The sequence below is a fragment of the Pongo abelii genome, chromosome 12, assembly GCF_028885655.2.
Source record: "Pongo abelii isolate AG06213 chromosome 12, NHGRI_mPonAbe1-v2.0_pri, whole genome shotgun sequence".
NCBI classification, from domain to species: Eukaryota; Metazoa; Chordata; class Mammalia; order Primates; family Hominidae; genus Pongo; species Pongo abelii.
Window position 1 is genome coordinate 62,881,646 of NC_071997.2, and position 23,567 is coordinate 62,905,212.

A 23,567-nucleotide genomic window follows, 5' to 3' on the forward strand; every position below is an offset into this window, starting at 1 on the left:
TGTGACATGGAAGAGGTTTGCTGAGCGGCTTATGTTCCGAATTTGTTTATGAGAACTGATCATTAGTGAAACTGGCCACAGTATTTAACCTTGCACACGCATGCTCAGTGAAGCCTAGACGTTCAGAGCAGTAGAAATAAAGTAACTTATTGTTCTTTCCACCTTGCCTGAGACTGGCATTTTAGAGACCTGTTAAAAGAAAGTCTTCACATGGCTGGGTGCAGTGGCTCACGCTTGTAAACCACAGGACTTTGGGAGGCCAAGGTGGGATAGATGGCTTGAGCTCAGGAGCGAGACACCATCTCAAAAAATGAGAATTAAAAAAAAGAAGAAAGCTTCACAGAATTTCCTAAAGAAACTTCTGACTCCCTTTCCTTTACCCTTTCCTCTTCTTAATGCTCTGTTACGAAAGAAAAAGCTGATGTTGCTGTTGAGAGTCTCATACCAGGACTGGAGCCCCCAGTTCCCCAGCGCCTCCCATCTCAGACGGAATCTGTGACCTCGAATCGCACAGGTCAGTCAGGTGTCTTTGCAGCTGCAGGGACTGGTCGGTGTGGTGAACCTCTGAGCCAGTCTTTTCACCTGGCTCAGTCGATCCTGGGCTTACTTTGAAGCCCAGGTAGTTCCTCCTAAAATGGACACTGAATTGTCACAGCCCCAGCTTCTAGATGTTGAGGGATATATTTCCTTGCTAAAGAACTGAGTACTTTTTGGAGCCATGTTCTCTGTGGGGTGATCTCTGGGCTTTCTCTGGTTACAGTATTTCTTTATTCAAGATTCTTTTCACTGGTGGTGGGATCCCTCTATGTCCTTAATTAAAGAACTCCGCCGAGCTGTAAGGATACCCTTAACCCTCCAGATTGCTGTGCATCTTTCCAGTCTACCAATGCCAGTGATGTCCATGGAGCTCATCTTCTATATATTGATGTTCTGTTCCCAGCACAGTGCTTTAATCTTGTATGGGTAATTTGCTGTAAAATTGTAGGCAAAGTTGAAGTCTTCCCTAGATCTAGTATTGCTTGTACCCTAATTTCAAAATTCAGTCTTAATAGAATTTCTTAACTGCCCACAAATACAGATTTGGTAACCTTCTTTATTTATTTATTTATTTATTTATTTTTGTCCATAATTCCCTTGATCAAAGTATCTGGTTTTCAAACTTGGATAGAAACAATTAGAAGCCTAGGAAATATGAGGATAAATTCATGCAGGTGAAAAAAAATTACCTCCAAAGACAATATGATTTATTTTCCTTATCCTCATTTGAATGTTTTCTCCTAGAAAACTTTCTCAGAAAACAATCCCTGTGTTAAAATGCTTAAACTCAGGCAGGGCGCCGTGGCTCACACCTGTAATCCCAGCACTTTGGGAGACCGAAGTGGGCGGATCACCTGAGGTCGGGAGTTTGAGACCAGCCTGACCAACATGGAGAAACCCCGTCTCCACTGAAAATACAAAATTAGCCGGGTCTAGTGGTGCATGCCTGTAATCCCAGCTACTCGAGAGGCTGAGGCAGGAGAATCACTTGAACCCAGAAGGCAGAGGTTGTGGTGAGCCAAGGTTGCCCCACTGCACTCCAGCCTGGGAGCTGGAGCGAGACTCCGTCTCAAAAAGAAACTTAAACTCTGAGTTTTTGTCTTGGTTTTCTGAAATCAAAATCATGTTCAAAGGGCCAATTTCAATGTAAAGAATACTAGCTAGAGGCATTGTGGGTGGGAACCTGGTTGAGTTCTAGAAGGTACTGTTTAATCTTGTCACATTCTGCTAATAATAAGCCAGAGGCAACCCTCTCCTAATCAGTTTGGGTACTTTGTCCTATAGTAACTTCCTTCTATGAGTGTTTAGGGAAAGTTTAAGTGAAACTCTAATTGTAAAGTTTTTTCTCCCAAATGGCATTCACTAAGAATGAAGGTGCTAAAGTTAGCTCAGCATCCAAATCACAGACCTGTCTAACCAGCAACCTCTGAGCAAAAAATTATCCTCTATTTCTATATTAATGTTAAGAGGAATCTAGAAAGACATGTTTCTATAGATGAAAATCCAGAAGGCTCCACACATTTCTTTTGGTTTTCATTCTCCCACTTTAGCTTGTATGTGTAACATGTAAATGCAGTAACTTAAAAGCTAAGATCTAATCTCATGATATTGTTGTGTGTGCCACTTAATGCCATCACTGACCTGGGATGCTGTTAATCTGGACTCAGATTCTCTCACCGGGGAAGATTCCCTGCTTGATTGCTCTCTGCTCTCTAACCCTACTACTGACCTTCTGGAAGAGTTTGCCCCCACAGCAATCTCTGCTCCAGTCCATAAAGGTAAATGCTTTCTTCTTCTCAGGCCCACGTGTGTCCTTAGAGGGGAAAGAACTAAACAACTTTTGAAAGTTTTTCTTATCAAAAGTCTTTACTAGTGAAGTTTTAAAACTACCTCCTTATATGGAAAACTTGAGTATCTCCTAGATACTGTGTTATAATACCTCTCAGTGAGAATATTTACTAAGACTTAGACGACAGGCCAGTTGTGGTAGCTCAGGCCTGCAATCCCAGCACTTTGGGAGGCTGAGGCGGGAGGATCACTTGAGCCTAGGAATTTGAGACCAGCCTGGACAACATACGGAGTCTCAGTCTCTACAAAAAAATTTTTTAATTAGCCAGCCATGGCAGCATGCACCGGTGGTACCAGCTTCTCGGGAGACTGAGGTGAGATGATTGCTTGAGGCCCAGAGGGCAAAGCTGCAGTGAGCCATGATCGCCCCACTGCACTACAGCCTGGGCAGCAGAGCAAAACTCTGTCTTAAAAAAAAAAAAATAGCAGACAGGTACTAAAAATAAATAAAATTAAATATAAAAAAACACGCAGACAACAGATTGGTGAAAGTATTGCTTTCTGGCAAGAACATAGAATGCAGATATTCCATGTTACCTTTAAGAGCTAGATACCTTTGCAGTCAAATCAAGTAGATGGTTGAAGTGACTATCTACTGTCTGCCTATAATGATCATATGATGCTTGTTGGCCTTAGAAGGTAAAATGGTTTCATCATATCTGATTCAAAGTTATTGCATAGTGATGACTGCAATAAAGAAATAAGCATCTTTCCTCAAAAGTCAGTCCTGCAAGTTTGAACTTGTAGAAGTTTTGAATTTGAGTTCACCTTCAAGTCATGATTGGTTACTGGATTTCTCTTTCTAATCTACTATTTTCATTTTTTAATCTTGGGTTAATAGTGGTCTGAAATCCTGCTGGACAGAGGTAGCTTGAATCAGATTCTATTCAATGAGCAGTTTGTGACAGTGTCAGGCTCAATGCTTGGCTTACTTTGTTACTGAACTTTCCGTGATTGGGTAGTGAAAGTAGTCTTCTGGAAAGAGAAAATGCGTAGAAAAGAAAGAGCTTAAGTCCCTTCAGGAGAAAATTCAAGAAGGAAGACTCCCCAGAAGGACTAAAAATAATCACCCGTGTGGTTTGCAATGGTAATAGCTGAGTTTTTGTTTTTACCCCTGATGACATTAAAATGATTATGTTTTTATAGATTATGTAGAGGGAAGTTGCCTATTTAGACAGTGATGTCTGGCAGGAGTGTGTCAGCAGCAACGTAGAATCACAGAGAAGCATCATTTGCGAAATAAGTGCTCAGCCAGCACTTGCTTGCTGTTAGGGTAGCTTTAATTAGAATGGAGAAGACTATTCTAACAAACTTCTACTTGAGGCCTCAGTGCATGTGATCTTGTGCCTCAACGTTCCCTGAGGCTTCTGAGTTGTTTCAGTGTCTTTTTTTCCCAGTCACAGTGCAGTGAGTCCTTCCAGCGGTATTTTGTTTGCCTTGTATACAGTGGTTACTTCTTAAAGAGCCACCAATTCTCTTCCTCCTCCCCTGCCCCGCCCCCCCAGCCTGGGTTTTGAGTTTTTCAAATATTGTTCGGCCTCTGTTCCCTCAGTGAAGACAAGTGACTTATTCCTATGCCTTTGTGGATTAGTGACATTGAAGAGATACCTCACAATAATTATAATTAATGTCTTATAAATAATAGAATTCTTCCAAGAACGCTTTTCCCTAATCATTTATAAAAGTCTTAACATGGCCAACTCTAAAGCGCTTTTTTCTATATCTCTGTATTTTCCAGTTTTGCTATTTTTATTTCAACTCGGAAAGATAAGTCCTTTCACCTTTGAAAATAACAGGGCTGTACAGTTGAGATCTTTGTGCCTCTTTCACATTCTCTCATTTGCTAATCTCTGCCTCTGTTGTTTCTGCTTGTGTACTTGCATTCTGTATTAAGCTGCAGAAGATAGTAATCTCATCTCAGGTTTTGATGTCCCTGAGGGCTCGGACAAGGTGGCTGAAGATGAGTTTGACCCTATTCCTGTATTGATAACCAAAAACCCACAAGGTAAGAAAAAGGATGGGGAAAAGAGAAGAGCTTGGCCTCAGTTCTCTTCACAATAGTCATGCACCTAATCTGCAAGGGGGAAGAAAAGCATCAACATTTAATGAAGGACATTGGGGGTAATGAGAATCATCGTAGGCTGGACCAATAGAGATAGATACAAATAGGTATCTTTAAAGTTTGACCATGGTGTTTATTTAGAGAGAAGTATTTAACAGTTGGCCAAAAGTTAGTTTTACCATAAAGCCAAAAGCAAAATGATTTTCAGTCAGTGGAAACCTAAAGGTATATATCAAAAGCACATCACATTTTTATCATGATTAGAATAATCCGTAATAAATATTTTTCCCAAAGAGATTAACAGCTGTGTTTTGGTATCATTCACATCTTTTTGACATTAATGGAGCATCCTTTTTCAACTTTGATGGGTGAAAATCATTTGAACATGCCATAAAACACTAAATTGCCATAGGACTATCTATTTATTTTTTAAAGCATGTTGTTATTGCAGTATCTTAATAACTAGTTTCTCCCCAAAGCAAAAATTATTGATTTTTACTTTATCAGAGGGAGATGGCTTGATATTATCAGGAAGTTGGTGGATAGCCAGCAATTCTCAACCAAAAAAAGTATTGATTTTAAAATAGTGCCCTCTTTGCAAGATGTCCTGCCTATACTGTGGTGTGCACAGAGTGCCTGAGCTTTTGGTGGGAGGTGGTGGACAGCTAACTTATATGTTTCAAAATCAACATGTAAGGGTTTGCAAATGTAAAATATTGCTTCTCTAGGGTTTGGTTTTTTTGTTTTCTTTTGTTTTGGTTTTGGTTTTGGTTTGGTTTTTCTTCTTTGCTTGCTCTGCACATCTAAACCTTAACCCTCTATGTTTTGTACTGAATTCCTATCTCTCCACTTCCAGGTGGGCACTCTAGAAACAGCAGTGGGAGCTCTGAGTCCAGTCTTCCCAACCTAGCCAGGTCTTTACTGCTGGTGGATCAGCTCATAGACCTGTAGCCGTGACCCAGTAGCAGATGCAGTTCTGTAACCTTCATACCGTAAAATACATTTTCATTACGGAGTTATGAAAAAAAATGATTTTTAAAAAAAAATCTGCAAATAAGGGGCCCTCCAGCCCTTCTCTCCTACCCCTTGCCTTTTCCTGTAGAAATGATAAGGAAAGAAAATCACTTTGGCCCTCCAGATATTCCTTGGCCAGTTCCTCCTTGTTAGTTTGCTGTGTTTTCTCATTACCCTTCTTCAATAGCATTATCTTAAATCAAGCGCTAGATGCCATGAGCTTCACCTCTGCTGGAATCAACTCCACCAAAAGCTTAACTGTAACTGAAACTAGTGAATTGACACTTTTGTCTCGTTCTTGCTAGGAATGGCCTCCCAGATCAGTTCTCCCAACCCCTGTCTCCTTTGGCCAGATGCTGATGAATGTATTTCCCTGTTTTTGCTTTTTATCCTGATGCATTATCATGAGGACATGGCTACTTCAGTTGGTCTTAACTCTAGGCAGTAGCCTGGAGATGGGTGTGTGGTTTAAGAAAGGGTAAAACTTACTGACTGGTAGTATATATTTGAGAAGAGAAATTGAGCCCAGCTCTAGCCAACCAACTTTGACCTTGTTTGATCATAGACTTAGCCAAGGGATTTTACACCCCATGCAACCTGCCCAGCATTCGTCCAGCTTTCTGGCTTCCATTGAACCGTGATTTCTCAGATCTGGAGACGTGACTGCAAGTATTTGAGATCCTTGGATAAAATGTGTACGTTATATAAATCCCAAGTATTGCCATTCCTTTTCATGTTAACTGTTCCAAGTGGGATCTCAGAATTAGACCAAAACAAGACAGTGGTGGTAATATGATACCTTTTATTAGAAGACTTTTCACTGGGGCGGGGGTGGGGGGAGGATGGGGAGGGGAAGGAATTGTAGCAGAAACAGATGTATTTTTCTTGTGATTTTTATTTTGAATCAAATATTGTAAATTGTGTACAAATGAAGATGCTGAATAGTTCTGTTTCCACTTGGCATTTCAAGTCTGATATCAGGTGTCTGTACAGGGTTTTGATCTCTTTCCCTTGTATAACTACACAACAATCCTACAGTGTAACATATGGAATCATTTTGAATAGACTTGTGTGTTGCTATAAGCTTTCAGCAGGTCCTCTGTCTCTAGAATAAGCATGTTGTTTATTTTCAGATAATCAGAAATAAGTGTGCTGACAAGCTGGACACAATCTGGGTGTGCCCAGCTTTCCTTTCTTTCTGATGTTTAAATTGAAGGCTGCAGCCAATGGAATATGTTCAGTTGGTTTTCCTTGGCTTCCTAGATTTAAAAAAATAATAAAACAAAGCATAGTTCTTTATTAATTTTAGGATATTGTTCATAAAATAAATAAAGGCCCCTGCACTAACATGACAACATGCCTCATGGTCACCCTCTGTATATGTACTTACTCATTAAAGTGTATTTTATTTCCTTATGTGGAAAGCACTTTTATAAAATCACCTTTTGAAAAGAAGTGGGCACAGAGAACCCCACTCTTGTTATTTTCCTCTGGTGCCATTGTCCATCATCAAAAGGGAAACTCTTAGTTAATCAGATCTGTGCAAATAAAATTCCAAGTCCATATGCTTGTTTTGCTATCTAGTACTTTTGTTTCTTCTTCCTCACATTTGCACTTTACGGGGGAAAAAAGTTTAACAGCAACAACAGCCTATAAAACACTGCATTCTGGAGGGCAAGGTTTGACCCTAGGAATGTGCGAGTAGCCTTTGAAAGGCATTGGAGGAAAAGTCTGAATCTTCCAGCCTTCCTTCTGTCTTTAAATACTTCCCGTGCTGGCTGAAACAAGATGAGCTAGGTAAAGGCCTCTAGTTGAATAACAGACCATTCCAAAACTGAGAGAGGAACAAGCTTCCTGCCGAGGATTAAAAAGCAAAAGATATCCACGAAGGGCTCTCTGTGGTTGGATAGCAGTGAAAATAGGACTTGGTTTACCCCTTTATGGACAGGAAAATTGCTGCAGGTCAGAATTGTATTCTCTTTCCTGGACATAGAAAGAATGTATAAATTAATGAAGGAAATGTTTATTTTTAAATAAGAATAATGTTTGAGTTCTATGTTTTCATATTTGATTTTTTCATATATACATGTTAAAAATATAATGAAATATCTAGTTTCTCAATTTAATTGAAACTATGAAGAGTACAGTTTAGAAATTAGGTATCTCTAAATTGTTCTTTTCATGCATTACCCATAATTACACTGAGATATATTATCTAGTCATTTGGCTCAGTAAAGCTTAACGGAGGCAGTTAATGAAAATGAGCAGACTAGAAGCCAGAGACGGTAGTAGAAGCCTGAGGGAGATAATGACAAGAAATTGTCTTGGGCTTATTTAGAGTAAGGCCTCCTCAAAGGGGAGAACTATTTTTCTGTTAAGGAACACATATGAGTGCTTTGGTAAACAGAGCCTTCCTTGGCTTAGAACATCATCCCTGAGCTAAAAGAGTTTATTTGAGTTGAGCATAGTGTCCTGGTACCTGTGGAATCATAGCCTGAGCTACAAAGGGACCTCTGAGACCATCCTCTAGTCCACCATCCTCTTCATTTTACAGGTGTGGGACCTGAGCTGGATTGAACAGGGTCGGGGGAGAAGAGGCCTGGGCAGGACAGGCCACCTGGGATCTCATCCTGGCCCTTGCCAGCCACTGGCTGAGTGACCTTCAGCAGGCACTTCACCTCTCAGAGCTGCTGTTCCTTAGAGTTATACAATGGGTTTGGACTAGATGGTCTTTAAGATTATAGAAGTATAGGGTCCTCAGTATATATTATTATGTTTAGAAGGGCTATGAAGGATTTATATAATCCTGATGTTCTTCAGTTATCTTCTGTAGTTCCTGCTATTATGGTAGCAGTGTTTACATTTTAAAGAATTATAATGGGCTTTTACTAACTTGCTCTTTCTTGATTATCTGAATAGAAGCCTAAATCCTAATCTTAGAGATTTTCCTTTTTAAGTATTACAGAAACACATGCGTGGACACACACATACCTATTCTAATAAAATGGTATCAGAAGATTTCTTTTTAAATGTATAATCAGGGATCTACCAGTTTAAAACGGGCAAATACTATAAGCATATGTTTCTGATTTGCTTTTATTCCAGCTATGTAAGAGGAATAACTACAGCAGAAAACATGACAAATTGATTTTTCCCTTTACAACATTCAAATGAGTCCCAGTGTTTTCAAAAATACATACCTCAGAGGAGATAAGGCTTAAGTGGACACTTCTAAGTATGATTATAAGTATTATAATTAATGATTTCTTTAGCAGACATATCAGAATTTTGACATCTAACTAAGTGTTGTTCCCTTCAATGTCATCTAGTTTTACTTAAGAAGTTAATACTTATTCTAATGATGCTGCCATCCTTAAAGTTATTTTTGAAACTCCTGTCCTTAGAAATAATATCAAGAAAGGTAATAAGGTATAAGAAAATCAGTTATATTATTTAATTTATCACTTTGAGAAAGCATCTGGAAGTATATTCTTTCTTTATCTACTTTTTCTACTACTCTTGGTTCTGAGTAACATTTAGCCATTTCCAGAAAGCAAATTCAACCCTGTAAGATGAAGAGTGGTTACTGTTGAAGACAGTAAAAAGGATAATCCACAAAAAATTCTCAGAGAAGACCTTGTAATAGAAAGTGAACATGATTAAGACTTAATTTCTTTAATTTTCTGAATAAGGAAACTTCTGTGATTCCCTAGTCTTTAGAATGGTTTAAAAAATTGAAAGATATGGGTATCAAAACACCTCTGAAAGAAGTTGTCACTTTGTTCAGTGTTATTTGATATTGGACTTCGCTCTTCCTGAATTAGAATTACAGAACTTGGATTGCTAATACTTGTGGAAAAACAAACCCAAGAAACGAACCTACTTTTCTCAAGATGTAATATTTGTTTTGTTATTAATACTTTTGTTTGTTTTGATTACTTATTTCCTACTCTCCTGACAGTTAATTGATCAACCAATATAACCTTCCCCGGGTTAGGAACAGTTCTGCCTTCAGCAGTGCTATGGGAATGAAGGGATCTTTGGGGCTGACAGCCTATGATGTGGAGGGATCTGCACTCAACTAAATAAATACATGCTGTAGATACCTTGGGCCAAAATAAAGTCTCTCTTGATAAGGTTTTTCTGTGATTTCCCAGAGTCCTTAACCTTCTCAGTCTATAAGATTATCAGGCTCCCATAGCCACTAACTTTGAGCTTTGGGATGAAAATGACAGGATTGCCCAGTGTGCTGGGTTAAGCAAATTAGAGGCTGCCTGGCAGAACAGAAAAACTATCACATGAATATTTAGAATGGAATCTTTCCTGAAACACTCCAGATACTGCAGAGCTATCTTTATTCCTCTCTAAAGGCTATAATTTTATCAACACAAAGTCAGCCTTTTCTTTTTCCACATTAGTAATGTTTCTGAAGTTGGATGTGCTTAGATTTCTTAAATCAGAATGAGTCCCAGAAAATCTATAACAAGAAAACTCTTTTGCTTCTCCCAGATTTCCTTTCACTAATATGGGATAGGGAGGCTCCTTGGGTAATGCTAACCTATGCAAAGAAGTTACCAAATGGTGGTAGTTGCTAGAATTAAAGACACTTTCTTGGTTCACACTTTGATGTAGTGACCTGAATTTACTCTTTTCCTGTGAGTATTCTAGTCTGCCCTATTGCACTCTCCTTTGTCATGTGGATGTGTATTTATCATAGGTCTTTAACCCGTCCTTCCCAAGAAGACAAAGCATACAGTTGTACATGAAGATGTCTTATGCAGTAAAAATGTGAAATTTGAACACTGCTGCACAAGTATTGTATTAAAAAAAAGTCTGTAAAGAACTTTCTTATGTAAACATACAGGGGAATAAAGACTTTTATCTGTTCAAATGGGAGCATGATGTTTAGAGATGTAAATAACTTAAAATCAGTTGCTCTTTTCCTGAGCTGAAACCCCACTTTTTTGCAGAAAGGATTTAATCACAGTATTGAGTGACAATAAGTACCTGGGCACAAGAAAAGTATAGCTACACACTGAGGACATATTAATGAATCATGGCTACCTGAGAGAGAGTAAAACCCCTGTTTTAGTCTCAAGGAGAATAAGACGCCTGCCAGCCTACACTGGATATGACCAGACACAGGGTTGTAAAATGGAGCGCAGGTTTGCAGCTTCCCTCCTCTAACTTAATCCCTAATATACCCAGGCCAACTTAATTAAACATTTTGTGTTGGCAAGAATTTTATCCCCAGTGAGAAAGCTCACTCATTTAATTGCCTCATTGGCCTGAGAGGCACAGCTGGCCATTTTTGGCTTCCATCAGGTCCCTCATTTCCCAGTCGTGGGTTTTAATGCAGCTACCTAATATATGGTGGAACCAAATGCTTAATTTTATTATGTGATCTAGAAGGTCATGGTGATTATTAGTTTGATGTACGTCTCTTGATTTCCCCAGTTTGGTTCTAAGATTTTACGTTTCAATTGCTGCTGCATTTCCAAGTTCTTGTGAAGGGATATTTTGCTTTCTATTTACTAACTATATGTGAGAAGGCGTCTTCTCAATACTCCAAGTCTTAATTTTCTGTTTTGGGCAAGAATTATATCTTTGATACTCCCTGTAACTGTTATTTCAGTTTTTGGTGTGAGGAAAACTAAACTTCCAGTTGTGTGTGATGTATTTCATTAAGGAATATCCAGCCTGATATTTAAGTCTTCAGATTTTGATTCTGTAGGGAGCATTCTGATGACCCTCACTATGTCAATCAGATGGAGTTTCCAGGGGAAACCCATCCTAAATGATTCAGCACTTTGGGTTGCTTTGGAAGTGAATAGGGAGCTGGTGAGGATAGTTGCCAAGTTATCAGGTATTTTAGGAACTCCTTCTCTTCCCTGAAGCATGTGAGTTCTTGCTGAAATCTACATAATTTGGAGCCTCAAAATAGACTAATATGGAGTTACCCATATTGAAAGTGTCAACGTGCCTAACCTGGCACACAGTCCTACATCAGAGCAAGAAAAAGAAGTGTGTTTTGACTTCTTGCTTAATTTTATGTGTGAAACCAAAATAAAAAGAGGCATGACCCAGTTTGAGGGAATTATAACAAAACCCTACCTTAGGCTCCATGATAAGTAAGACCCTGTGCAGACTATGAAGTCAGGCCCTGGGCTTTAGCCCCTGAGGTACAACAGGCAGTGTTTACCGAGCTCTGTGGCCACAGGGTATCTGCTATGACGTGCCATTGGTTACCAAAGGAACTGGACCAAGGCATGTGGTTAGGTTAGTATAAATCCTTCAATGCTAGTAGAGAGACTGCTTCAAACACGTTTTCTTGTTGACACAATTCTACCTTCATATAAAGGAACTTTTCCCCTGAAAACACATTTTCCCTATAAGAACACATTCACATACTCAAAGAAAGACTTTTATCTGCCAACAAGATTTAATGGTTACCTTCTGTTTCTCGTATATTTGGAATTTATCCTTCTCTTGACTACCTTGTTTCTGGTGCTACCACCATCAGAATTCCTTAAGGGAATGTGGAGGTCTGGGCTTCCCCCATATTCTCTGGCATTTCTTTGCCCTTCAGAGTGCCAGGCCCGGAGAGTTGCAAAGTGTGGTTGCTCTCCGCCTCAGCCACACTGTACCTCCTCTAACAGGAATAGAAAGGTTAAGGGACTTGGCCTTCTCAGGAGAACCCTTTAAATGTACTTTTCCATTCCTACAAAGCCTGTTGATGCTGAAAGAAAGATAGGAAATAGCTCTCGTCCTTGTTTTGAAGGACAGGAGACTAATTTTCCCTTCAAACTTGATATTCTGGTGTTTTTGTGACTGTTTTTGTAAATTATTCAAAGTTGTTGGAATTTTAAGTCTGATTTTCCCACTACTCATCATGAAGGTCATAGAATATGCTCTGAGTTGGAAGGTTTTCCGAATGGGTTCTTGACCAAAAACCTACTTTTTAACAAATAATTTTGATGGGTTAGACATGTTCTTCCATCCTCTCCAACTGTGGATATGGGCACATACACACACCCCTTGGTACTTCCTAGTTCTCAAAATGTAATCTAGCACTTCAGGCATCCAAAGTGCCCCTGGTTCAATAGATAGCTGCTTTTTTGCCAGTCTCTGTGCACAAATTGTTTTAACTGAATTCAGTTTAAATTTCCAAAAAACACTGACTCTGTTCAAACTAGTGTTCATTGGATTATTGACCTGTATGATGCCAGAGTTGGTCATTGGCTTGACTAAGTTTTCCATTTTTTTTCCCTAAGAGATATTTTGCTCTCCTGCAGAACAAGCTTAATAACATCAACTTTCAAGGTAGTTTTGGAAGATGAGAAATTGTGCTTTTGTTTTGGCAACTGAAAACTTTGTCCAACTGATAGTATGTGAGGAAGGTGGTTCAAGGAGTTTTAGGGCCCTCTTGTCCTTCTTTAAGGCTCTGCAAACCTTATTTTGGAAAACTTATTTTTCTCCCTTTTATTTGAATTTCCTCTCAGAAATTATCATCTTGGTATCACTGAGACAAATTTAATATCAATTTACTTGCCTGAGAAATTAGGAGTATGTCTTTCCACATAAATTGCAAGGGAGAAGGTATTCTGTTTATTTCCTGTCCGCTGACTGATGCTTTCGTATCACCATGTCGCTGCACATATTAAAATTATAATACAAGGAAAAATTTATTCTTTTCAAAATCTTATTCTTCAAATACTATTCAGAAAGCCATTTGGCACCAGTACAGAATTTAACTTAACGCTCCAATCTGGAATTCACTGAATGCATTCAAACTGTTAGAAAGGAAAATAAAAATGGAGGACAAACACATTTTTGTTTTGTTTCTGAAAACAATATTTAAGGTCGGAACTGTTTAAAAAGAAGCACTGCTAAAAAGTTACAGGATTCAGAGAAACATAGTATTTTTGTACAGTATCTTATAAAATGTTCAGACCTCTCTCTACATTCTCTTTACAATGTAATGTCTCTAAGTGACTGGTTTCCCAATAAACTGATTTTAATGCCTCTTTTGCTGTGGTCTGTGTGCTTAATTCAAGCAGAAACTTTAGCAGGGGATAATTTTTGGCAGAAATTTCTGCTAGCTAATGCTTTGCATAGGAGGGGAGAGGGTCAGTATAGGAAGGGGATCATTGAGTTCCATCTCTACAGAGGTTCTGGGTCATCTATGGCTCCAAATCATTGTACCTAATATTCTTATCCTGGTGGGTTGGGAAACTCCAGTAGTATCTCTTTACTGAGCCCATGGTGAAATGATACCTTTACCCCCAACCACCCTTTCTCTGGATTCTTCTTGCTTAGTTACATATGCCTTTTTCCTGCCCTCTTGCTAACATGTGCCCAATGACATACTTCTAACCTGCTAATATTTCTTGGAAGGTAAGCTCTCTTGCATTCTGATAACTGTCTATTTGATTTTAAAAGCCAGAGCACCCTGAGGCACCTCTACCTAGATAGAAATAGACTAGTATATTGGAGTTCGCTAATGCTTCTGTAATGGCCCATGCATTTTACTTCTTCTGCTTAAAGAACTTTATGACAGATTCATTTAAGCAGAGAAGATTCTTATGAACTTAAGAAGACTGAAAACAAAATTCTGGGGCAACTCCAGCTGAAGGTGATTTATTTGGTCTGCTTTTGATGCTGTATGCTCCCCTCAGAAGGTACCTTCAGTATTTATATTTTGGGCACTTGTGTGCTCTTTGAGTAGTGCTTATGATGTAAGTCATCAAGTAAACTTGCATTTATCAAGCAGCCACATTCTGCTTCTTTTCAGAGAGTTTGTCCCTCTGCATGTGGCACAGATGACCACATGCCAGATTCTGAATTGAGTCATCCCCAGACAGTGTTTCTACATAATCCAAAACTGTCATGGTATATGTGGAGATGAATGACTGGGTTTGTTTTCATTCCATAATGAGCCAGTGCCAGGTAGAGCAGGTGTCCGTGCCTGGCCCTGTGTGTAGGAGCATTGCATAGTTACGCTGAATGTTTGTGTGCCTAACGTCTTCATCTCCTTTCCCGTACGTCGTGCCTATCATGTTCCAAAACGTGAGACAGTGGTTGGTTGTGTTCCAGTTTGTGTGCAGTTTCCTTGCCTGACTTTTATTTTTACGTTTTTCCTTTTGCATTTTCAACATCTATTATTTGGTCCCACAATGTTTTCGCCGCGGGTTGACCATTAAATGTTCCAAATAGAGTTGAATTGACCTACACATTAATTCTGCATTTTATGCTTTTCTAGGTCTCCAGAGAGAGTCCAATCCCTGTCCTGTAATAACTGTAGAGCACTTTAAAGAATCACTGGGCGTTAAAGGCCTTCCTCTGTATCCAGACCCCTCCAGAGTACCTGGCACAAAGACTCAGAACAACTTAGAATCTGACTACTTGGCCAGAGATGGCCCTTCAAGCAACAGCTCATTCCACAGCAGCGAAGAGGAAGGGACTGACCTTGAAGGAGACATGCTGGACTGCAGTGGGTCTCGGCCTCTCCTTATGGAGTCTGAAGAAGAAGATGAGAGCTGCAGACCCCCCCAGGGGAAGCTGGGAGGAGCTGTTCCATTTGCTCCACCAGAAGTCTCTCCTGAGCAAGCAAAGACAGTGCAAGGTGGAAGAAAGAACCAGTTTCAAGCCCTCACACAGCCAGCCACTGATGGGCTCAGTGAGCCAGATGTTTTTGCCATAGCTCCCTTCAGGAGCTCAAGGGTTCCAAATGATGACATGGACATTTTCTCCAAAGCCCCATTTGTCTCCAAGAGCAGTATGGCTCCTTCCCAGCCAGAGGAGTCAGACGTGTTTTTGAGAGCTCCTTTCACTAAGAAGAAAAGCATGGAGGAGTTAACAGTTATCCAGAGCACCTCCCAGGAGCTGCCTGCACAGACCGGTCTCCTCAGTCAGACAGGTGACGTCCCCCTGCCCGCGGGCCGTGAGAGAGCTGTGTACACCTCTGTCCAAGCTCAGTATTCCACAGCTGGTTTTGTGCAACAGTCTAACCTCCTCTCCCATTCTGTACAAGCAGCAGACCATCTGGACAGCATCTCTCCCAGGGGATCCTGCCTGGAATCTGGGGGTCATTCTAATGACAGAAACAAAGGACCTCAGCTCCAGAAAGAAGCTGTCTCAGGCCCCATGGCTGGCAAACCATTCCGCCCCCAGTCCTTATCCAAGTATTCCCGTCACTATAGCCCAGAAGACGAGCCAAGTCCAGAAGCCCAGCCCATTGCTGCCTACAAAATTGTTTCACAAACCAACAAGCAGTCGATAGCTGGGTCTGTTTCTATCACATCCCTTTCCTCCAGGACTACGGAGCTGCCAGCTGCTGATCCATTTGCTTTAGCACCCTTCCCTTCAAAATCAGGCAAGAAACCCTAGGAGCAAAACCTGAGCCTCAAGCCTCTTGTCTCTATCCCACCCTCAATACAATACCTGCCACGGCACTCCCAGCTGAGCCTTCCGAAGAAGAAATATTATCAGTTCTTATATTTCAGTTCCCTGCGTCAGAGCAGAATTTCTTGAGTCAACAAACTCAGTTGCAGTGATACTTAGTTGAAGCCCCTTTAAGTTATGTTCGTTTTTGTTTGTTGGTTTGTTTGTTTATATTGATTTCTGGACCTGGAAGCATTTTCATCTCCTTCATGGAGGTCATCCACTTCCACCAAGAACTCTGCTTTCCCCCTGCCCCACCCACAGAAACTGTTTAAATCCTGAAATACTTCTTCACCCCAATCCCAAAGGGGCCCTATTGTTGCTAGTTTTAATTCCTGTAGCTCCTATTCTAAGTCATGCCCATCGAAGAATCAAGATTAGTCCCTCCACTAAATCAAGATTTAGTACTCTTGAAAAGGGGAGATGTCTGGAAAGAAGAGCAAGATAAAAACCCTGCACATCAACAGGAAGTCTAATCCTGCAGTTACTAATCATTCCTGTAGAAGCAGCAGCTCTAGGAGTCTCTGGATCTGTTTCTCAGTCTGTGTGCAAAGCCAGGCTGGCCCTCGTGCATGACTCTCTGTGGGTGTGGAATGTACGTCAGAACCTATGTAGAGATACAGGCAGATGGGCTAACTCCTTATGTCTAGTCATGCTGGCAGGGCTTTCCCCACATCCATGCTTTTGAAATTAGTGTGAGTGTACAGGTTTGTGTGTGCATGTATACGTGTGTGTGCACAGGAAGCATTTCCACTTGAGGGAAATCCTGCCCCATAATGCCTACCTCCACAATCAAATCACTCGTTTTTTGGTGTTTGCTCACCTAACTGACTTGAACCCCATTTTATTTATTTAGTTTTTTTCTCATGGCAAAATAGAATACATTGGAAGGTGTAGGGAAATCCTGCTGGAACTGATGTTTCAGAGTAAATTTTTTTTCTCTCCAGAATTTCCTGTTTTGCTATTAACAAATTATATTTACCTGATTATGAAAAACTAATTTTCCTTATATATTTTCCCCTTACAACACTAGAAAAGAACACCTTGTTACAGTTCCAGCCTCTGAGTATGTGGGCTAAATGCCAGCATTAGGGAATTCATTAATCATGAGACTAGGCTACAAACTAGGCTTGCTTGTTTTGGGGTTGTTTTGTTGTTGTTGTTGTTGTTGTTTCCAAATCTCTACTGCCCTTTGAGGAAATGTAAATCTGAGACATGGAAATAAGTGTTTGGGAGAATGGAAAAGATCTGAATCAGGTAGGCACGAAAACTTTTACATTCTCTATCCTCTTTAGATGTTGAAATAGACCAGACAGGTTAACTGATGTTTTTTAAAATTGTCTATTTCTGGAAAGATCTGACTTATTCCTAGCTTTTTTCATACGCTTTATTATTAGTGCCTTAAAATAAAGCTGGCCAGGTGCAGTGCCACACACCTGTAATACCAGCATTTTGGAAGGCTGAGGTGGGAGGATCAGTTGAGCCCAGGAAGTTCAAGACCAACTCTGGCAACACAGCGAGACCCTGTCCCTTCAAAAAATTTAAAAAAAAAATAGGCTGGGCATGGTGGCTCACGCCTGTAATCCCAGCACTTTGGGAGGCCAAGGTGGGCAGATCACAAGGTCAGGAGTTTGAGACCAGCCTGGCCAACATGGTGAAACCCCATCTCTACTAAAAATACAAACAATTAGCTGGACGTGGTGGTGCACACCTGTAGTCCCAGCTACTCAGGAGGCCGAGGCAGGAGAATCGCTTGAACCCGGGAGGCAGAGGTTGCAGTGAGCCGAGATTGCGCCACTGCACTCTGGTCTGGGCGACAGAGCAACTCTAAAAAATAAAATCAAATAAAATAATGAAAAAAATCAGCTGGGTATGGTGACATATGCCTGTAGCTACTCAGGAGGCTGAGCTGGAAGGATCACTTGAGCCCAGGAGTTTGAGGCTGCAGTGAGTTGTGAGTCCAGCCGGGGTGACAGAGTGAGACCCTATCTCCAAAAATATAATAATAAAAATAAAGCCTGTATCTCAATGAGAAGATTTCTGCTAAGGCAGTTCAACTCAATGGAAAGAACTGCTGCATTAGGTTTCAACTTGAATGCTTTCTGTCACTTCTAGTAAAGGTTAAGTGATTTTTCCATTAGCTGTAGAAGTTTGGAGAGCTATTTACCAAGCCAGATCAATGATTTAAAAATTATTGGAAATTCATCTAAGAATCAAGTCTGAATGCCCAATTCTATTGTGGTTGATTAGGCTGGATATTCTTTAAAGTTCAGGAATATTGGCAGTAAAATATGAGCAGCTACTTTTCAACACTTTGTCCTTTTTTGGTTGGTCTCCACCTATTTCAAATGTCCTGATCAAAAGATAAATAATTGGCACTGTGCCAAGGTTTGGTTTTCCAACTAAGGTCTCAACTGTGCCAGAAACCTGTGTCCTTCACTTTGGTGGATGCTAAATGTTATTCTAAGAATATGCTTTTTCCCAATTCTCATTTCTGATTTTTATGTATTAATAGATGCAAAATTGTCTTTCTAGTTGAATGAATAATTTCGGTTAATGCACGTGGAACTTTGCACCCCAAATTCTTCCCATGGTCATTATCAAGTAAAGCCCTCAAAAACATGAGCTAAGAGGCTAGAAATATTCAGGGAGATTTCTCACCCCAACTCAGAAATTCTTTTTTTTTTTTTTCAAGATGGCATCTTGCTCTGTCGCTCAGGCTGGAGTGCAGTGGCGCGATCTCGGCTCACTGCAACCTCCGCTTTCCGAGTTCAAGCGATTCTGCCTCAGCCTCCCGAGTAGCTGGGATTACAGGCACACACTACCATGCCTGGCTAATTTTTGTATTCTTAGTAGAGATGGGGTTTCACCATGTTGGCCAGGTTGGTCTTGAACTCTTGACCTTGTGATCCACCCACCTTGGCTTCCCAAAGTGCTGGGTTTACAGGCATGAGCCACTGCATCTGGCCCGGAAATTCTTAAAAGTAAGAGATCATTCTAATTCCCCTTTCCAAATATTCAGGATTATCTCTGTAACAGCCCAGCAAATTGTTTTCCTTTGGTTATTTGATAATTCCCTTCTAATCAAGTGACTATTTTAATTTTCAAGGTGCAAATCAGAATAAAATTATGGTGATTGTACTACATAGTTGAATACTTCGTCAAGCATGAGCTTGTATCCTTTTTAAATTTTTTACTGGAGGCCAGGCGCGGTGGCTCACGCTTGTAATCCCAGCACTTTGGGAGGCCAAGGTGGGTGGATCACTTGTGGTTAGGAGTTTGAGACCAGCCTGGCCAATATGGTGAAACCCTGTCTCTACTAAAAATACAAAAAGTAGCTGGGCGTGATGGCACGCACCTGTAGTCCCAGTTACTAGGGAGACTGAGGCAGAATTGCTTGACCCAGGGAGGCAGACTTTGCAGTGAGCCAAGATTGTCATTGCACTCCAGCCTGGGTGAGAAGAGCAAAACTCTGTCTCAAAAAAAAAAAAAAAATTGTCACTGGAGACATGATGGGTGGAGACTCTACATACCTTCTTTGAATACAGAAACGGATGCAAACACATGCAAGTTACTTTTTTTTTTTTTTTTTGGTGATGCATGAAAAAACTTTGACTTGTGGATTACATTAATTATTAGTAACAGTTAGATTCTGCCGACTTGTATTACGGTAGGGTCTTATTTCCTCAAAGAGAAAAAAAATACAGTCATGCCCCGCTTAATGATGAGGGAAACATTCAGAGAAATGCATCCTTAGGTGATTTTGTCATTGTGTGAACATCACAGAGTGTACTTAACACAAACCTAGATGGCACGGCCTACTACCTACCTAGGCTATATGGTCCAGCCTGTTGCTCCTGGGCTACAAACCTGTACAGCATGTTACTGTACTGAATACTGTAGGCAGTTGTAACACAATGGTAAGTATTTCTGTATCCAAACATTTTAGACATAGAAAAGGTACGGTAAAAATATGGTATAATCTTAAGGGACCATCGTGGTATATGTGGTCCATCATTGATGGAATCGTTTTTATGCAGCACATGACTGTATATAATCAACAAACGACTCTACTTTCTTGTTTTCGTTTGTTGTGTTTTTGCTTTACACATTTGATAGGGAACATAGAACTTGTGACCTTTCATTTCAATGGAAAGCATTGAGCCAGAATATATTTATTCATAAACCATCGAGCCACACATGCATTGATGAACCCTGAAAGAATCCACAGTAATTGACTAACAGGCAGTATTGAATGAATGATGTCATATGTGGTGAAAAATATTTAATATAAGTTTTTTGGGCTCACATACAGCCCTTTAGTTCCAAGTGCTTGGTTAGATTAGAAAATGGGATGAACACAATTTGATGCTGAAGCAGCTGCTGAGCAGCACCCAGGGAGTCTAGGTCATACACCCTATATTGTTTTCGGCCCACTTATTATTGAGTTGAAAAGTCTCACATTTGTAGACTAGAGTGTATGTGTTTACAGGCCCATGTTGTATCCGAGTTTTCTCTGGCAACTAAGATCTCTTTCTAAACATTCTAGAAAGATACTGGTATCTTACTGGCCCATTATTTATTTAGTAAGTTTTAGAATACATGTACATCAGTGTTTTCAGCTACTTGGTGGACATTTCACTGATGCATAATGAAGGTAGCAGATTACAATCATCAGAGTGATCTGACAAGGAAATTCTGTATTTGCTTCCATAAAGAAAAATAATCAAAACTTATATCAGATATAATATATATGCAGTATATCACATAGGAAATTTTATTGTAGGAAATTAGAGAAGGATGCTACCCAATTCATTCTCTAGCAGGAAGAATACAGCTTAAAAATCACTTGGGTCCCTTTAATAAAGAAAAGTGTGATTCTGTGTTGTGTGTTTGGAACTGAAATTGGAGAAAACGTACCAGTCAACTGTGAAATGGTTGCTGGATAAAAACACAGATGTGTTTTATCCGAGAAATGTGGGACTGAAATTATTTTGATGAGAGGTACATAAGAAAGCTGCAGAAAAGACTGTAGCTTCTGAGGAGGCAGGAGTACCTTGTTAATGTCCAAACCACCCCTGAGTTCTAATGTTCCAACTCCACCTAAAGGAGGAATTGGAAACTTTAAATGGAATTATCTAATTTAAATTCTTATTTTTTTCTTTGTCTTTCTCAGCTGATACTTGTAGTTTTGTTTTGTTTTTTAACCACCAGGAACACTTGCAAGTTTGTTACTGAAAACATCACTAAAGGAAAAGAAGAGTTTCAAAATGCTTGAAAAGAAAAAGTAGTATGTGGTTGGGAATTGCTTTTGTTCAAGTCCCTGGAAGTCCTCCTGGCTTAGCTCCCTTGTTCCTGTTACCACTTCATTTCCTTACTTAACATTCCTGTTTTGAGCATGTCAGTAAGTGCGTGATGAATGGCACAGTTGAATGATCATGTTAACTTTAATTGCTTCCTTTGTTGCTGTCAACAGTTTCTTGTTAAGTTTCAGCCAAGTCTGTGACAATCTCACCAAATAAGAATGAAATGGGCGGGGTGTGGTGGCTCACACCTTGTAATCCCAGCACTCTGGGAGGCTGAGGTGGGCACATCGCTTGAGCTCATGAGTTCAAGACTAGCCTGGGCAACATGGCAAAACCTTGTCTCTACAAAAAATACAAAAATTAGCCAGGCATGGTGGTGCACGCCTGTAGTCCCAGCTACTTGGGAGGCTTAGGTGGGAGGATGGCTTGAGCACAGGAGGCAGAGGTTGCACTAAGCCAAGGTCGTGTCACTGCACTCCAGCCCAGGCAATAGAGCCAGACCCTGTCTCAACAAAACAAAACAAACAAACAAAACATGAATGAATTAAATGGCTCACCTTCCCTATTATGAACTAGAAGAAAGGATGAAGGAAGGTTGGCAGGACCCCAGCCTTACTCTGTAGTGGCAACCCAGAGGTACCTTTCCCGGAATGCAGGGTCAAGTTTATGTGTGAAGGGACTCTAGAATAGCTGGTAAAAATGGCTACATGTTAACCATTCTTGACTTAGTCCAGTATTCCCATAATTTGTAATTCCATAAATTTATTCTCAGCTGTCTCCCAGCCATTTCTAATAGAAGGATGTGTACCCCAGTTTTGACAATGTTCTTGAAATCAAGTTAGTGTTACCTGCATTGCATTATAATGGAACTATATGTACATGTTAAAGGGATCCATTTGATTCCTTTTGGCAAGGAATTGCAAAAATAGCTTTTACCAATACCAGTTAAAATAGGATAGTTAGACTTTGGGGGCAGGGTGAGACAGTGCAGCCTTTTCACTCTGAAATGGAAAATCAGCTGTATTCTTTGAGTCTACCAGAGATTCCTATTTGAGTGTGAATGGGGTGTGTGTGTCTGTGTGTCTGTGTGTGTGCTCATTCATCTTCATGCTTTCTTCCATGGTGTTAATTCAAGCTCTCCTAATAAAGGTCTCCAAAGAGTACTGAGAAGTGAGCATAGGTATTTGGCATGAGTAAATGTGGTTCCTTTTGCCAAAAACTCTGAAAGTTACAACTGGAGTTCTCGATAAAAGGTTGGGGAAATCGGCCATGGCTTTAGCCTTGTTCCCAAGTACACCTCCTCTTATCCACAACGATCAAACTCTGTAGGGCTCATCCTGAGGGCTCATGTGTGGCACTGAGAGGATAGCAGTGACCAGAACACCACAAGGCCCACAAGATGTTTTGAATGAGGGAACATTTAATGTCATTTGTTAGGAGATAGAAACCAAATAATAAAGGACAAGGACCACGCTCATTCCGTGGAGAAGAGGTGAACTCCCTCTGCTGACTATTTGGAATGGACTGAATGAGGAGGTCTCCCCAGCCAGAAGGAGTATTGAGGTCATCAGGCCTCAGAAAACATTGTACACATAATCTTGGGCTGTGAACAAGAGAAAGGAGGGGGGAAAACATGAAAGTCAATCTTAACAACTTTTGCAATACCTCTTATTTGCAGACCATTGGATTTATGTTATTGCACTCTCGGTGTGATTTATCATATGTATCTGATAGGTTTTATGAATTGTTTTGAGTTGTAAACTCCTATACCCTTTATTAAAATGGACCTAATTAAATGATTTATGCTTTGTGCAATTTCTTAAATCAGATCTCTCTAGGATTGAAGGGATCCATAGGTATCTTTCACTTAGTGTGAAGCCTAGTAGTATACTTTTACATTCCTGAAGAGAGACCAGCGTTAACATAAAGAGAGAAGTCTTAAGAAAAAATATACCTAGGAATTATTTTTAAAATCCATACTGTGAAGGAGAATCTGCCTATTTCCTCTCCAAATTTCAGAAAATAACACAGAGTGCTATTTGCCTGAATTTTAATGAGCTTGACTTTGTTATGATTCAGGGAGAACTGGTTACACCTCTGCTGAGTTTGCAGAGGTGACATTTGAAGAAGACCCAGGAATCCAAAGAGTTCTGGTGTTATATGCATGAGTGAAGCCAAAGTTGCCTACTTCTGAAAATTTAAGACCTAAATATACACCCCACCAGATTCTACAATGTGAAGTTCTTACGTTTTTCCTATTTCAAGTTAACATTAAGCAAAAGCACAGTCTTTTTTATCTATGCCTCCGCAGTTGCTCTGGGGGAAGCCCTTTTCAGACTGTCCCTGAGCCTTCTGCT

The 23,567-nt window shown here is 40.2% G+C and overlaps 2 protein-coding genes across 19 annotated transcripts in view; both read left to right on the forward strand.

Moving 5' to 3' along the window:
- The window catches only part of AAK1 (AP2 associated kinase 1), a 192,614-nt gene extending 169,605 nt beyond the window's left edge, over positions 1–23,009 (forward strand). For 6 of the 18 annotated variants that reach the window (XM_024242718.3, XM_009237212.4, XM_009237213.4 and 3 more), the window contains 4 exons: positions 413–514; positions 2,205–2,315; positions 4,280–4,390; positions 14,724–23,009. In XM_024242718.3, the coding sequence (XP_024098486.2) occupies positions 413–514; positions 2,205–2,315; positions 4,280–4,390; positions 14,724–15,850 (1,451 nt within the window). In that variant the 3' untranslated portion in view covers positions 15,851–23,009. Of the gene's footprint in view, positions 1–412; positions 515–2,204; positions 2,316–4,279; positions 4,391–5,303; positions 11,608–14,723 lie in introns of those variants that run through there. The other 12 variants (XM_009237218.4, XM_009237219.4, XM_063713649.1 and 9 more) reach the window with 6 other exon arrangements.
- LOC100174160 (AP2 associated kinase 1) lies at positions 11,467–13,486 on the forward strand. Its single transcript, NM_001133643.1, is given in 1 exon segment — positions 11,467–13,486. A coding segment is annotated over 1 exon segment (408 nt). The 5' UTR covers positions 11,467–11,758; the 3' UTR covers positions 12,167–13,486.
- Positions 23,010–23,567: the final 558 nt, after the last annotated feature.